The sequence below is a fragment of the Artemia sp. Qi Xiang Cuo genome, chromosome 15, assembly GCF_049724085.1.
Source record: "Artemia sp. Qi Xiang Cuo chromosome 15, ASM4972408v1, whole genome shotgun sequence".
Lineage (NCBI taxonomy): Eukaryota > Metazoa > Arthropoda > Branchiopoda > Anostraca > Artemiidae > Artemia > Artemia sp. Qi Xiang Cuo.
Window position 1 is genome coordinate 18052517 of NC_142808.1, and position 15449 is coordinate 18067965.

The window sequence follows — 15449 nt, forward strand, 5'->3', positions numbered from 1 at the left end:
GGAATACATACCCTGCCCCTTAATTGAGATTTATTTTCAACTCAGTTAAATCTGTATTTATATTTTGACTTACCTCTCTTTCTTGTCTCATCGGGGCTTGATCTTTCAGTTCCGCCATCAGAAGAAGGAGTGCCTGCACTTCGGTCGTCTTCTTGCGGCGAAGGCATCTCTCGCGGAGACATTCCTGGCGGCAATTGTGTCGCACCAAAAAAGGGGAATTGTCCAGCAAATCGGCTACTGAAAAACTCTGGCTTCTTCATGGCAGTCCCAGATGGAATAGCAAAATGTGGGAACATTTTCATAGAATCTTCTCCGTTCGTAAGAGGACGAAAAGCACTGTTTAACTGAATCCGAGGATCAAGAAAATGGGGGAAAAACGTATGTGACACAGGAGACATTATCCCTGGGTAGTCTTGCCGCACAGAAAAGGGATATGGGTGATGTTGCATTTCTTTGCCGTCGCCAACCTGAAAGGTTTCATATTTGTAAAAAGAAAATATCCCTTATAGATGTTTCTATATTTCTGGGAAATTTTTACAATTCCGTCTACAGGAGCCAAGGTTGTATCTAGGGAGAGTTAGTGAATTTTAACCCCCTCCCCCTACGAAATGTTTGCCAGACTCGTAAATACGTAACAAAATATAAACGAATTTTGATGCGCTTTTTATTTTTTTTTTTGTAAACCCCCTCTTCGAAAAAGTTCTTTTTAGCCCCCCTCCCCCTCCCCCCCAAAAAACGGAAAAAAAAATCATGGATACAACCCTGACAGCAGCATAGGAAAGATGAGGCATTAAATAAAGAAATGAAAAAGGGAACAAGCGAATTAACGAAAGATGCACAACAGATGTGCAAACTATTTATAATTTTGAGCAAGAATACTTAAACCCAGTATATCCAACCATGGACATAGCTAGGAATGCGCCATACTCCGATTTCAGGATTTGCATTATTATATCAATGGATCAATCTTGTGTTTTGCGCACACAGTGGTAGGTGGAGCAACTATTTGGCGAAGCCGAAAAAATTGGATCAGCTTCACGAAATATAGTGAACACATCATACAGGATATAAAGAGAGCGATAGTACAGTATGATAAAAATTGACAGGCCCAAGTTATCAGAATACCGGGGATATCAATGAATATAGCCTGCGACAAACAATCGTCCCAAATTGTTATTAGTTTTGGCTCACACAGAAACAATGGCACAGATGTATCAATAGGAGAGAAATTCTCCAATCTATAAACTCTTCAAGCCATACTTTGCTTGTATGGCTTGGAGTACTTTTTAAAAAGTATTTTTATTATGTTACATGCAATACTTCTTACAATGTTACATCATGAATTCAGGGAGTTTTACAGGAAATTCTCATTCAGGGAGTGGACCGAGTCTTGTAGCGAGATAGTTAGGGGACAAGTTTGCCTTTTTTTAGAAACTACTAAGAAAAAATGTGCTTTGAATGCAATATTTCACCTTTTGGGAGGGGAAGGGAGAGTTTCAAGTTCATAATCTCTCTGGTACCTTATTACTGGACTGTTATTACTAGCAGCTCACTGCAGCACCAAGCCACCTGATGCCAATAAGCTGCGGGCACTCCTCCTCCATATAAATCTATCCAAAGCTTTCCTCTTTACACTCTCCCAAGAAGTCCCAATTTCCTTCAAATCCTTCCTTATGATCTCTTCCGGCTCCATTCGCAGACGACTTGCTTTTCGTTTGGCCCTAGATGTTGGGTCGACAAGGACGATCTTTGTCAATCTATCATCTTTTATCTGCAAAACTTGTCCTAGCCATCTCAACCTTTCTCTCATTATAGGCCTTACCTAGAAAGCGGGATGGAACCACATTTTTCGTACAGGTTACTGTTTGAAACATGTTAAGTCAAACGGGTACCCGAAACTATTCATAGATAGTTCTTCTGGAAAACATCTAACAAATCCTCATCAATCTTCCCAAGCGCCCACCTTTCAGATCTTACTTGACGGCTGTCGTCACCGTAGCTTCCAATATGCAAATCTTAGTTTGCAGTCTTATCGTCCTATTTACTTTTATTCTTTTATTCTATTACTTTTTTTACTGTGGAAAAAACAACCTGAGCCTTGGCTATTCACATCTTCACTGAATCGACCATACTGATAATACTGCTCACGTAATTTAAGCTGCGCAATTGATGGAGCTTTTCGTTACCCAGAATTACCTCTTCACCAAGGCCGTATCCAGGGGGGGGGGTATCCGGTTTGACTCCTCCCTCAAAATTTTTGACCGAGTCGAAAATAAGTCTAATAAATACCTGTAAAGACGAAAATACCTGTAAAGAAGGGGCAAAATCGGGTAACCCCCCCCCCCCCCGAACAAAAATCCTGGATCCGCTCTTGCTCTTCACCTTCATTTATTCCTAGTCTAAGCAGCAGTCTTCTTAATATTAATTTTCAAACCTATTGTTGCACCCTGAACTCTCAAAACTTAAAACAATTATTCATTTTGCTAGAATTTTCAAGTAGGAAAGTCAAATCTTTTTCATGATCAAAGTCTAGGAGAGTTTGCTTTTTCATTGTATTCCATGTTTTCCCATAGCCTTTGCCGTGCTGCATAGGATAAGTCCATCAAATTGATCCATATAAATGGGGATGGAACGCAATCCTGCTTAACTCCAGATTCAATACAAAACCAACTACTAACCCCATTTCCAAATTAATCTGCAGCAATATTGTTATCGTACGTATTAACACTAATCCCTTTAACGTATTTATCTGGTACGCCACCCAAGGATAGGAACTTCACTAAAGCTCTTCAAGCGGCTACATCAAATCCTTGTTCATGATCTATAAAACTGAGTGAGGACTAAAGAGGCATTTCTCTATTATTAATTTGAGAGACAAAATTTTGACACTTCCGCGTCCATTCCAAAGGCCGCACTGTCCTCCTCTTAAAGCTGCATCTACAGCATCTCAAAGTCTAAAAAATATCATGATCATGACACCAAGTTATTTTCAAACAGTTCGTGGTAATGAAGGAGCGACGCAGCTCAATAGTAACCGAAATTCTAAGAAACGGAATTTTGATATCAGAAGATATACCAAAAGAATTGGCTTATTATTCTGATTCCAAATACATAGGATTTACCCATCAGTTTAATGTTACCAATCAAAGTTTACGAGCCTGAGAAAATTTGTCGGATTTTCAAAAAAAAAGGGGAAACATCCCCTAAAAGTCAAAGAATCTTAATGAAAATAACACTATCAGATTCAATGTATCAGAGAATCCTACTGTAAAGGTTCGAAGCTCCTATCTGAACAAATATGGAATTTTTTAATTATTGCTAGAAGAAAGATCACGGATGCGCGTTTATTTTATTTTTCCATGGGTGATCGTATCGAGCCAATGGTCCTAGAACATCGGGAAAGGGTTCAGTAGAACGGAAATTGAAAGTTCTAGTGCCCCTTTAAAGTGACCAAAACGATTGGAGGGCAACTAGCCCGCCTCCCACACCCCCTTTTCCCCCAAAATTGTCCGATCAAAATTTTGAGATAGCCATTTTGTTCAACATAGTTGAAAGATCTAAAATCAATGCCTTTGGAGATAGCAAGACCCCCCCCCCCCGCCACAGTTTCTAGGAGAAGGTCTTTAAGCTATAAAATTAGCCCATTATTTACTTATAGTATTTGTTATTTTGAAGTTTGTATACATTTTCGGCTGGAGGGGGGGGGAGTGAATTTTCATCTTTGAAGATTTTCTATGGGAAAAATTTTCCATGGGGAGGGAAATTTCCGAGGGGTGAACTTTTTAGGGGGAATTTTAAACTGGGGGAATTTACCAGAATTCCTATACAAAATTCTTTGTCTGGATGTCTGGAATCGGAGTTAAGAGTCGGCATAACTTAAAAAATCTAGTTAAATTAAGTTTTAAAACAGGGCTGTGAAGTTGGAATCGCTAAGTCGGAGTTGTAGTAAATTTTTGCTGAATGGACTCGCATTCGGAGTTGGATTCGGTATAGTGAAAATTTCTGGACTCCATATCCTTGCTTAATAGTATTTACCAGAAATACGTGTTCTTTGCCACTTTATCTGCCGCTAGTCTTGTTGAAATTATTAATTCGATGTCTAACTATTATAACACAGTAAAAAAATCTGTAGAAATAAATTGTCAATAATCTGATAATTATATCAGACCCAATTAGTTTAATTTCCGCAACATATTCATCTGCGTGTTCGGAGCTTTTCCCTGACTGGAGGCGGGAGGTAACCAATCATCTAGATAAATATACTGCCATAATCAGGAATTAGCTTTACATTCACCTTTAAGATAATTCCTAGTATAATAATGGGATTCCTGGGGTGGGGATGGGGGGTGTACTTTCCAACCGTTCAACCTTCTACCCTATCTACGTCTGTGATCACACTGAGATATTTTGTGATTTGTCTTTCAATCTCTTATATTTCAGATACCATTAGTATTTTTATTTTTTTTCAAATTTTACGACCCCGCTTCCGTCCCCCCAAAAAATCCCTTTATATTTGCTTTTTGAATTGATGTTTGTTTCTGTCCAGACAGAAGGTAAGAAATTAGTTACGCTATGCCAAGTTGCACAAACCCTTTGACACTGTGAAAAATTATTTTGATCAACTTGTTGCATAGAAAGAAGAACCCGTCGTAGTGTAAAGGCCACCTGGGGTTTAAGAATAATAATTCTTAGTTAAAGGTCAACATGTAACCACTACTACTACCACTTTCAATGAAAGAAGTCTCATTGTCAGATGGGTTCAACCTCTCTTATGCCCTAATCAAACCCTAATCAACCTCTTATCACACCCTAATCAACCTCTCATCACACCCTAAGTCTCTTGGTTGGATCTGTGATAACTAGCAACGAGCCTCAAGGACGTGGCAAAAGGGCTGCAGACTCCTTTTAGATAAAAACTAACGAACAATTGTCGAAAAGGCCGTATCCAGGGGGGTTCCCCCGAAATGTTTGTCCGACTCGCAAAAACGTAAAAAAAAATGAATTTAAACCAATCTTTGATGCGTTGTTTAAAGTTTTCAATACCTCCCCTCCCCCCCCCCCGAAAAAATGCTCTTGTACCCCCCCCCCCCCCAAAAAAAAAACCTGATACGTCTCTGATAGTCGAAATCAGAATATTGTTTCCAAAATAAGGTATTAAAAAGACTGATTCTACAACTTTGACCCACCTTTCTCTTTCTGAGAAAAGTCCTATCTCTAAACAACAGAATGAAAGTGAGCGATCGTTAATACCCTTACCCGATACATCGCTTGTCACACACAAGGTATTATTTGTTATTTTTCTAAGTTCTGTTTTAATTTGTTTATTATAAAATTCAGTTTGCATGTCTTTTTTTGCTTCTTCCCCTCTGCTGTATATGGCATATGGTTGAGAGCCGAGAGTTTTTATTTAATATAAATTTAAATATGCTATTATCTCTATTTATTTGATGAAGTCATTTTTCCCAAAGCTCCTAATTTCATTCCCTTCCTACTTTAAAGGCATGAAAGATTCCTCAAAATGGTATTGAGTTTAAACAAATAGCAAAACCTGTTTACTGCCTGTTTATAGCCTTTGCTGAGGCGTTACGAGAGTTTCTTACTTTGTATAATTGGTAAGTGTCCGTATCTCCCAACCAATGACTAAATTGAAAAAAGTCACGTGATTTACCGATTACAAGTATGTAAATCGTCTCCAAAATAACAACAATGAAACCCGAAGCGCCGGTAGGTGTTCAATCCTCACAAGAGAGTATACGTTTTTTATGTCTTAACCCTAAAAGCAAGCGAGTATTTTGCATTATAGAGATTGTATTTTGTACAGAACTTGGTATTGTCTTGTGGCTGGGAGGTCTAGCTAAAACTTTCAGGCAACAGTTTTCCCGAAGGATGTATGGGGACTTGAAATTTTGTGTTTGGGGGAAGGGGACAATTTTTTCTGGTTCCCAAAAGAGTTATTCTTTTTTCATACCTATCGTCCAACAGGCTCTTTGGCCAGTAAGAAATGATTGTACAAGAATTGTGGGCCCTGGGAAAATATGAATACGCGTATTAGGAAGATATTTTATTTCTTTCAGAAAAGAAAACCATGCCTGGTAGCTAGTTTAATAGTCATAATAAATTTACTTTTAATATTATTCCTAATACAGCAAACGTAACCGAGGCAGGCGAGAGATGTCATTTTATGGCACTAAGCAGCAGTCAAGTGTGTTTTAGTGGCAATAAATGTAATGCAAGTTATCCATTGCCAAACAATTTTATACAAATTGCTCAAATATAAAATTTTTGATTACTGGTGTATATCTCCTGATTCTTTAAACATAAAGCTAAACTATTTCAGCTTGATAATTTATGGCTACATTTGATAGTTGTCTGAGTTACACACAGCAGCCCTTACAGTTCCAGAAAGCAAAACATAACTTGGGAGCTAAAGGTTAAAGACCATAGTAGAGTTGAGAAGACGTAGCCTTCTTCCAATGGCCTGTTTTGGTCAATAATTTATACTAGCCACTGAACTAAGATTTTATTTTTCTTCTTCTAGACTAACTCTTGTTTAAAGCGTTCAGGCAAAACTTAAAACTGCAGGCAACATTAAAACAATTTTAAGGCAACAATCAAACAGTTAAAAACAGTCAAGTTAAAAATGGCCTGTTTTGATCAATATAGGCTTATTTATACCAGCTATCGAACTAAGTTTATTTTTTCTTCTAGACTAACTCTCATTCTGAGCGTTTTTTACGCTGACTTATTTGGGGTTGAGAGGTTATCTCAATAAGAGATGAAAAATTATTTCCAAAACAGGAAAGTTGATCAGAAATAGTGGCATATCGTTATATTGTATAAATATTTGAAAAAAACTACGTTTTCTAAAGAGTTAAAGAGGCTGAGTTACAAGGTCGAACCTTAAAACGTACAGGGATTAGGAGGCACAGTTTTCGCAGCCTTTAAATAAAAAAAAAAGTTTTTTAAACTGAAAGTAAGGAGCGGCATTAAATCTTAAAACGAACAGAAATTATTCCGTATATGAAAGAGGCTGTGCCCTCCTCAACGCCTCGCTCTTTGCGCTAAAGTTTTTTATTGTTTAAAAAAATAAAGTTGTGAGACAGAGTCAAACTTTAGCGTAAAGAGCGAGGCGTTGAGGAGGGCACAGCCTCTTTCATATACGGAATAATTTCTGTACGTTTTAAGATTTAATGTCGCTCCTTACTTTCAGTTTAAAAAACTTTTTTTTTATTTAAAGGCTGCGAAAGCGGGGGTTTGGGGGCGGCAGCCCCCCAACTGTGCCTCCTAATCCCTGTACGTTTTAAGGTTCGACCTTGTAACTCAGCCTCTTTAACTCTTTAGAAAACGTAGTTTTTTTCAAATAATTTCTGCACGTTTTTGTACAGTTTATTACTTATTATTGCTTGACTAACTGTTAGCTGATCGTGTCAGGAGTTAAAGTTGGGGGGCTGCCGCGCCCCAAACCGCCCGCTCTTGAACATTCTTGTTTTAAGGCTTTTAATTCCTGAATACTCAAATCACGTCGTACAGGGTGCCTCCTAATCCATGTACGTTTTAAGGTTCGAACTTGTGACTCAGCCTCTTTAACAGCCCCCCAACTATGCCTCCTAATCCCTGTACGTTTTAAGGGTCGACCTTGTAACTCAGCCTCTTTAACTCTTTAGAAAACGTAATTTTTTTCAAATAATTTAAAAAAGAAACTGAGTTTCTTTTTAAAGTTTAAATTCAGTAAATAAAAAATTTGCTCTGACGGTGAATCGAACCCGGGTTTTCCGCCTGACAGTCTGAAGTATCAACCGCTGGACTAATGAGACACAATTGTAATTGTTTTTTAGTAAATGGAATCTTTTTTCGCAAAGCGAATTCCCACAAAACTTGATATTTGGTTTTTGGAAAACAGGAGTGATCAGATTGAGCTGAAATTTCGAGGATAAGTTCCCAGGCCCCAGGAAAGCTTATCCTCTAAATTTCAGCCCGATCAGACAACGTTAAAGGGGGGTTGTGGTGGGGAAAATTAACATGGGCTATTATAGGAAAACGAGGTTTTTCGTAAATGTAAATTCGGGGGATAATTTTTTCGGTCTCAAAATATCAAAAGGCCCGAATTCTGCTTCGAATGAGTCCTCATTCACCCGGATCAGTTGCCAACTGTGGCCTGTAGGCGTGGCTAAGAAAAAAAAGAAATGATGAATTTTAAGTGGCTATATTTGGTATTTTGAAAACATGGAAGGAGTCATCGGATTGAGCTGAAATTTCGAGGATAAGCTCCCGGGCCCTAGGAAAGCTTAACCTCCAAATTTCAGCCCAATCGGACAACGTTAAAGGGGGGCTGTGGTGGGAGGGTCGAAACTTCCGGCCCAGTTTACCCCATGAAGATAAAGTCGGAGGAGGATGAAATTTTGCAAGTTTCTTAGTTTGAGCTTGGGCTACAAAATGCGATTACCGCCATCTCTGTGCGACCTCTAGGACCTGAAATCGCTTAACATTGTGGTGGGTCGCCTCTTTATAAAGGCACAAGTCTGCCTCCTTGATAGATCCGTGTCTGGAAACTAGCTCTGTCAATACTTTGCGACGCCGGGTATCCGCAAAACCGGGTACTGGGAGCTTTTATCTGCCAAGCAAGTCTATACTCGTCTCATTATTAAGTAGACACCATTAAGGTTGTGACGAATGTTTAGGAATATCACAAATTCGTCTTTAGTTATAATTATTACATATATGAGGGGAGTCACCCCCCCCCCACAGTACCTCCCTCTTCACGCTAAAGTTTCTTATTGCTTTTATTAATTTTAGTCCATTCGATTAATTTTTCGTTTACCAGTTGAAAAATAGCTGGGAGGGTGAGAACGCTGAAGTAATATTACATTGTAGCTGTCATTATGCCCAATCAAGACTCCTCAAATCTCCAGCTCACTCATATACAGCTTCCCTCTTATTTTTAAAAGGGTATCTCAGTCAAAAATAGAAGTGTTGTGATAAAAAGGCTGAACTTTAGTATAAAGCGTGGAAGGGTTGAAGGCATGTGCGTATATTTGGGCTACCTCTGAATGTGGTATTCAAGATATATATATATATATATATATATATATATATATATATATATATATATATATATATATATATATATATATATATATATATATATATATATATATATATATATATATATATATATATATATATATATATATATTCATTAGTCTATGGTCTAGTACAAATCTCATTGTCCCACAACACAGCTAGTACTGAAGCCAGAGAAAGAAGGGGTCTGTATTGATTCCCTAAAACTAGAAAATATTAAATGTATCCTATGTAAAGATATACCCAATGGACAGTGAAAACCAATATTTTCGTTTTTTCTAAAGATTTTTCAAGCATTGAATGTTTAAATTCAATTTCGTGAAGTTTGTTCGTAAAGAACCTGGTGTTTGAGCCCCTGGTGATATTTCGCTTAAAAGAGAAACTTTGACCCCTACGACTGAAATGAGCAAAGCCACCCTCCAAATGGAATGTGGCTAAACTGAAAATAAACCAAAAATTGGTTTAGCTCGATTGTACTATATTAGACAGCCTTCCACAGGCACGTAAGTAATGAGGAGAGGGAGGTCACGAATTGCACATTAAGATTTATACTTTTTTTAATATAGTCGTAGCATAATTAATTTTTCTCACTAGCATTTCTCACGAGTAATAGTTCTTTATGATATTTTTAAAATCAACTGCCGAGTTAAGAAATATCGACGTTTCGGTATCTTTTAATGTTGTGCAACTCTATTGAGAATGGCACTATCCTGTATCATGATCCTATATCAATGCAAGAAAAATATTAATCATAATATTAAGCACTGGATGAACCATAATGAGAAATCATAAAGTGAACATATTTTTTCCTTTTGACTTTAAACAGTAGATACCTCAGTTGAAGAGTGCTAAGAAACAAGCCTCTTCTGTTCAAATCTCTCCTTATTGAGGCTCATAAAGTAATAATTTTAAATATAAAATTCCAAAATGGAGTTTCTCTCAGCTGCTCTCCATACGAATATTCTGCTATCATCCCTTAGTACATATTTAGCTCTTTTCTCCCAAATGAAAATAAAAATCAAGCCACAGTAAACAAGATTTACCCTAAGTTATTTGAAAAATGATTAGCTATTTGAATAATTATAAAGTTTTTCTTTTTAAATAGAAAAATTCTAAAATGGAGATTCTCTTTGCTGCTCCCTTAGTTATTTGAAAAAAGGTTAGTTATTTAGTTATTTGAATACTCATAAAGTTTTCCTTTTAAAATAAGAAAAATTCAAAAATAGAGTTTCTCTCAGCTGCTCTCCATGCAAATACTGAGCTATCATCCGCTAGTAAATATTTAGCTCTTTTCTCCCAAATGAAAATAAAAATCAAGCCACAGTAAACAAGATTTACCCTAAGTTATTTGAAAAATGATTAGCTATTTGAATAATTATAAAGTTTTTCTTTTTAAATAGAAAAATTCTAAAATGGAGATTCTCTTTGCTGCTCCCTTAGTTATTTGAAAAAAGGTTAGTTATTTAGTTATTTGAATACTCATAAAGTGTTCCTTTTAAAATAGAAAAATTCAAAAATAGAGTTTCTCTCAGCTGCTCTCCATGCAAATACTGAGCTATCATCCGCTAGTAAATATTTAGCTCTTTTCTCCCAAATGAAAACAAAAATCAAGCCAAAGTAAACAAGATCTACCCTTAGTTATTTGAAAAATAGATTAAATACATAATTTAATCTACACTAGCTCTGTGGAGGCGTAGTGGGTTTGATCTCAGCTTGGTAATACAAGGACCAGAGTTCGAGCTCAGTTGTAGCAACACACTACATGGCCGGGTACTGGTGCATTATGGGGGCACCGCTATATACTGTATGTGGAATGTCAAACGGAAGGAAACGAGAGACGAAACCCGCCAAACGGGTATTTCAATAGAGAAATGGAATCCAAAGCGTGGTTTTCATTGCGTCTACGATATTTAAACTGTGTTTTTTTGGGGTTTGGGGGGGGAGGTACCCAGGTTAGGTTACGTATTTAATATATGCTATGCTTTATCAACACCCCCCTCCCTAATGTGCAAATACATAGCCCAAATTTGTTTCTAAACTATTATATATTCATCCTATTTTATTATCTCTCCCGTTTGACTGTAGCATTTCCCGTTTGACATTCCACATACAGTATATAGCGGTGCCCGCATAATGCACCAGTACCCAGGGCCGACAGGAGGACATTGGTAGTCAAGAAGCGTCATTAATCCGGTACAATACAATAATTAATTTACACTCACAATTCGAGCGCCAAAGCTCAAATAGCACAAATATGATTAAACTACCCTGCCCCCACTATTGAATCACGAAAGAGACTCCATTCAAGACTATCAGTCATTCATCTACTATCACATGACAAACTATCCTCCTACCTGAGTTGACTGAAAAACTCGGGGTATTCTTAAAGCGTCAGCTAAACTGTTGGTTTGTGACAGCAATGCCAGTGAATGGGGTGGTAGCGACGTCGGTATGAAAGAAGGGCTATTGTCCATCTGAAACATAAAGGAGTCACTTGAGAAAAGAGCCCGGACTATTCAGTCACTTCCTTTTAGGAATTACTGAATGGTACTTTTCATGAGGTTACACTCTTTACCGGAAAGCAACTAAAGTTAAAGGTCTGACTTTGACTTTTATATGGGAATTTATGGCTGATGTTACAGGGAAGCACTACATTACAAACAAAATAAATGGTACTTACACATTATGCCGACCACACCTAAGATATGAAGTTAGGTTCATCCTAATGAAATATACCAAAATATAATGAAAACTAGTGTGATAAACGTAAACTTTTATATACTAATGAGAGGCGAAACCCGCCAGACTGGTTATTTTCAAAAGACCGCTATTGAGAAATGAAATGCCCAGAGTAGTTTTCATTGCGTTTACGATATTTAAACTGTTGTTTTTGGGGTTTAGGGGGAAAAAAGGTACCTAGGCTAAATTAGCTCACATATTTAATATATGGTATGCTTTACCCCCCCCCCCCTAATGTGCAAATATGTCGCCCAAATTTGTTTCTAAACTATTATATATTCATCCTATTTTATTTCATTAGCATTAACCAAACTTGCCTTTTTAGAAATGTCCGTATAATGCACCAGTGCCCATAATACTTAAGAAAAGAAATTGTGGGAACTACAACAGAGAATTATGGAAAGCAGGCCACCCAGAACGCATTATATTAAATACCTAGCTTAACCAACTCTATATATTAAATATTTAATTAAAATATACGTGTAATGTAGTTTATCTCATCCAGGCTAAGCTGATCATCTCCGAGTTCACACAGAGAAACCGGTTTTAAACAGATCAAGAACAACATTGTGGTCGGTATAATACGTAAGTACAAAATAGATTAAGACAAAAATGTTTTTGGAGCAGTATGAAGTTAATACCCTGTATTAGGTGGACTATTCAAGGACTGTTTTTCTTATATTTTGTTAAATGAAAACACAAAAAGATATTTTTCAAAATAATGGGGGATGGAGTAATGTTGTATTTTCTTTGATATTTGTCAATGAAAATACCAGAAAAATGTATTTTACACTTTGAACACTCACCGTGGCACATAGATATATCTCTTAGATAGGGGGATACCTCACAATGTGGGGCCTAATAACCATGGGCGTAGGCTGCATTAGGCAGCATATTGTCTAGGGGGGGGTAGTCGATAGTGTGATGGAGTTTTATCAACTGCCCAAACCATCTGCTTTTTCAGCCATAACTAATGTAATTTTGAAGGTCTAGGGGGGGGCAGCTGCCCCCTGCCCCCCTCCCTACGCCCATGCTAATAACTCATAGATATTTAATGATGACATGTAGTAATTCGGAATGAAATTGTAGCAAGCAGCAAGCGCATTAATTTAATTGGGGGGATGGAGATGGGTTAGGCATTCCTTTTTGGTGGGAAGACAGCACTAATCTTTTTTTGGCTAAAGATTATAAATTTCATATAATTGTTTATTTTTTTCTAGGGAGGGGGTCGAACTGGCAACCCCCCTCCCCATCTCCCTAGGTACGACCACGGCTATAGGAGTAACAGATTTGTATATTTTTTTCATTACATCATAATCGTGACTATCTTTTTATTCTGTTAATTCTCACGCTCTTTAACAATCGCAGTGCACTTACTTTTCAAATCAGTTCATCTAAAATGTCAAAACTCAAACTAACACTTGTTTAGTGAATTACACAAATCTCTCGATCTTGCTAAATCACTCTCAAGTGTTTTCAGGTTAAATCTAATTCTTTTGTGAGGGAACCAAATCTGGGGCAATTGAAGACAAAGGTCGAGAAAACAGCCTTTCATGATTAAATGTCGTAATTATGATGTTAAAATACGACACAGATTCTAAGATTATGTCTTGCTAAATATAGCATGTCAGTTAGAAGTGTGTTTAGTTGGTAAACCAACTACTCGCTATCTTAAACTCAAGTGTCAGTCTGTTGGCAGTAATTGAGATTTAAGCTAGAAACTTGAAACCTCCTGCAGATAATCCTTAAGTAACGAAGAAGAAAACGAGGCTTAAAATCTAAAAGTATTTTTGGAAAAAAAACCGAAAATAGTATGTCATGAAAAAAAATGTATTTGCAAAAATGGCATTGAATAAATATTTTACGATTTAAATTCGTGTAAAAAACTACCAATTGCGTCATTATATTTATGTGTTTTGCAGATATTTTGGTACTCTTCTATTAACCGGACTTCTTTTATATAGTGCTGGTTTGGTTAATGCTAATGAAATAAAATAAGATGACTGTATAATAGTTTAGAAACAAATTTGAGCTATATATTTATACATTAGGGGGGGGGGGGGGGGGCAAAGCATAGCATATATTAACTACGTAACCTAACCTAGGTGCCCCCCCCCCAAAAAAAAAACCCTTTAAATCGCATACGCAATTAAAACCACAGTATACATTGTATTTCTCTACAGTGGTGTCTTGTATCATCCCGTAAAAACGGGTTTTTCAACGTGTCTCAAGTTGAGATATAAAAAGAGTCCGGTTAATAGAAGAGTACCGATATTTTCATCAATATATATATATATATATATATATATATATATATATATATATATATATATATATATATATATATATATATATATATATATATATATATATATATATGTATATATATATATATATATATTAAATAAAAAAATAAGTTTTTTTAACTGAAAGTAAGGAGCGACATTAAAACTTAAAACGAACAGAAATTATTCCGTCTACGAAAGGGGCTTTCCTCTCCTCAACGCCTCGCTCTTTACGCTAAAGTTTGACTCTGTCTCACAACTTTAATTTTTAAAACAATAAAAACTTTAGCGTAAAGAGCGAGGCGTTGTGGAGGGGAAAGCCCCTTTCGTATACGGAATAATTTCTGTTCGTTTTAAGTTTTAATGTCGCTCCTTACTTTCAGTTAAAAAAACTTTTTTTTTTTTTATTTAAGTTTTGAACGTTTTTGTATAAATGCAGGTTTTGATCTTGGCTCACCGTACATGAATAATTAAAACAAAATTTTCATATTAATTTACTTTTATTTGGTTAAATGGCTTTCTCGAAACTTGTTTCATTTTATTTACGAACGTTTTTATTAGTAATAAATATGCGTAACTTACGAATTAACTTACGTAACGAACTATATTCATATATTTTTAATACGTATATTAGGGGGTTCACCCCCTAGTCAATACCTTGCTCTTTAAGCGAAAGTTCGAATTTTGATCCAATTCTTTAAAAATGACCGCTTAATCACAAAGGCCGTTAATTAGAATAAATAGCTCTTATGAAAGTACTAAAAAATCTCTGGCTTAAAGAGTGAGGTGTTGACTAGGGGGTGAACCAAATCATATATGTAATATTTTCTGTTAGTTTAAAGTTTTGATGTTGCTACTGTTGCAGTTGAAAAACTTGTTTTTTTATATTTAATTTCTGATCTTTTTTTAAGATCTGATAATTTTGATCCAATTCTTTAAAAATGACCGATTAATCACAAAGGCAGTTAATTAGAATAAATAGATCTTATGACAGTACTTAAAAAATCTTTGGCTTAAAGAGCGAGGTATTTACTAGGGGGTGAACCCAATCATATATGTAATATTTTTTGTTTGTTTAAATTTTTGATGTTGCTGCTGTTGCAGTTGAAAGACTTTTTTTTTTATATTTAATTTCTGAACTTTTTTTTAAATAATGCTGAGAAGTCCGGCGTCCCCTTCATAGCAATGTCCCTTCCCCCATGAAAACTTACTTCGTGGACAGATTCTCCTACATAACCCCCGACCCCAGGCATGTATGCAGGAATTTGTTTCGGAGGGGCAATTTGTTTTGGGGGGGGGGCAAACCCTTCAAACCCATTATTCTGTGAGAAAAATCAGAAAATT

At 36.4% G+C, this 15449-nt stretch overlaps 1 protein-coding gene across 1 annotated transcript in view; it reads right to left on the minus strand.

Annotated features, from left to right (window-relative positions):
* Positions 1-15449, minus strand: part of RNF220 (ring finger protein 220) — a 154577-nt gene that overhangs the window by 124534 nt on the left and 14594 nt on the right. Inside the window, exons 2-3 of the mRNA XM_089101456.1 lie at positions 11436-11555; positions 74-467 (exon numbers count right to left, since the gene is read on the minus strand). Coding sequence (XP_088957582.1) covers positions 74-467; positions 11436-11555 — 514 coding nt within the window. The remainder of the gene's footprint in view (positions 1-73; positions 468-11435; positions 11556-15449) is intronic.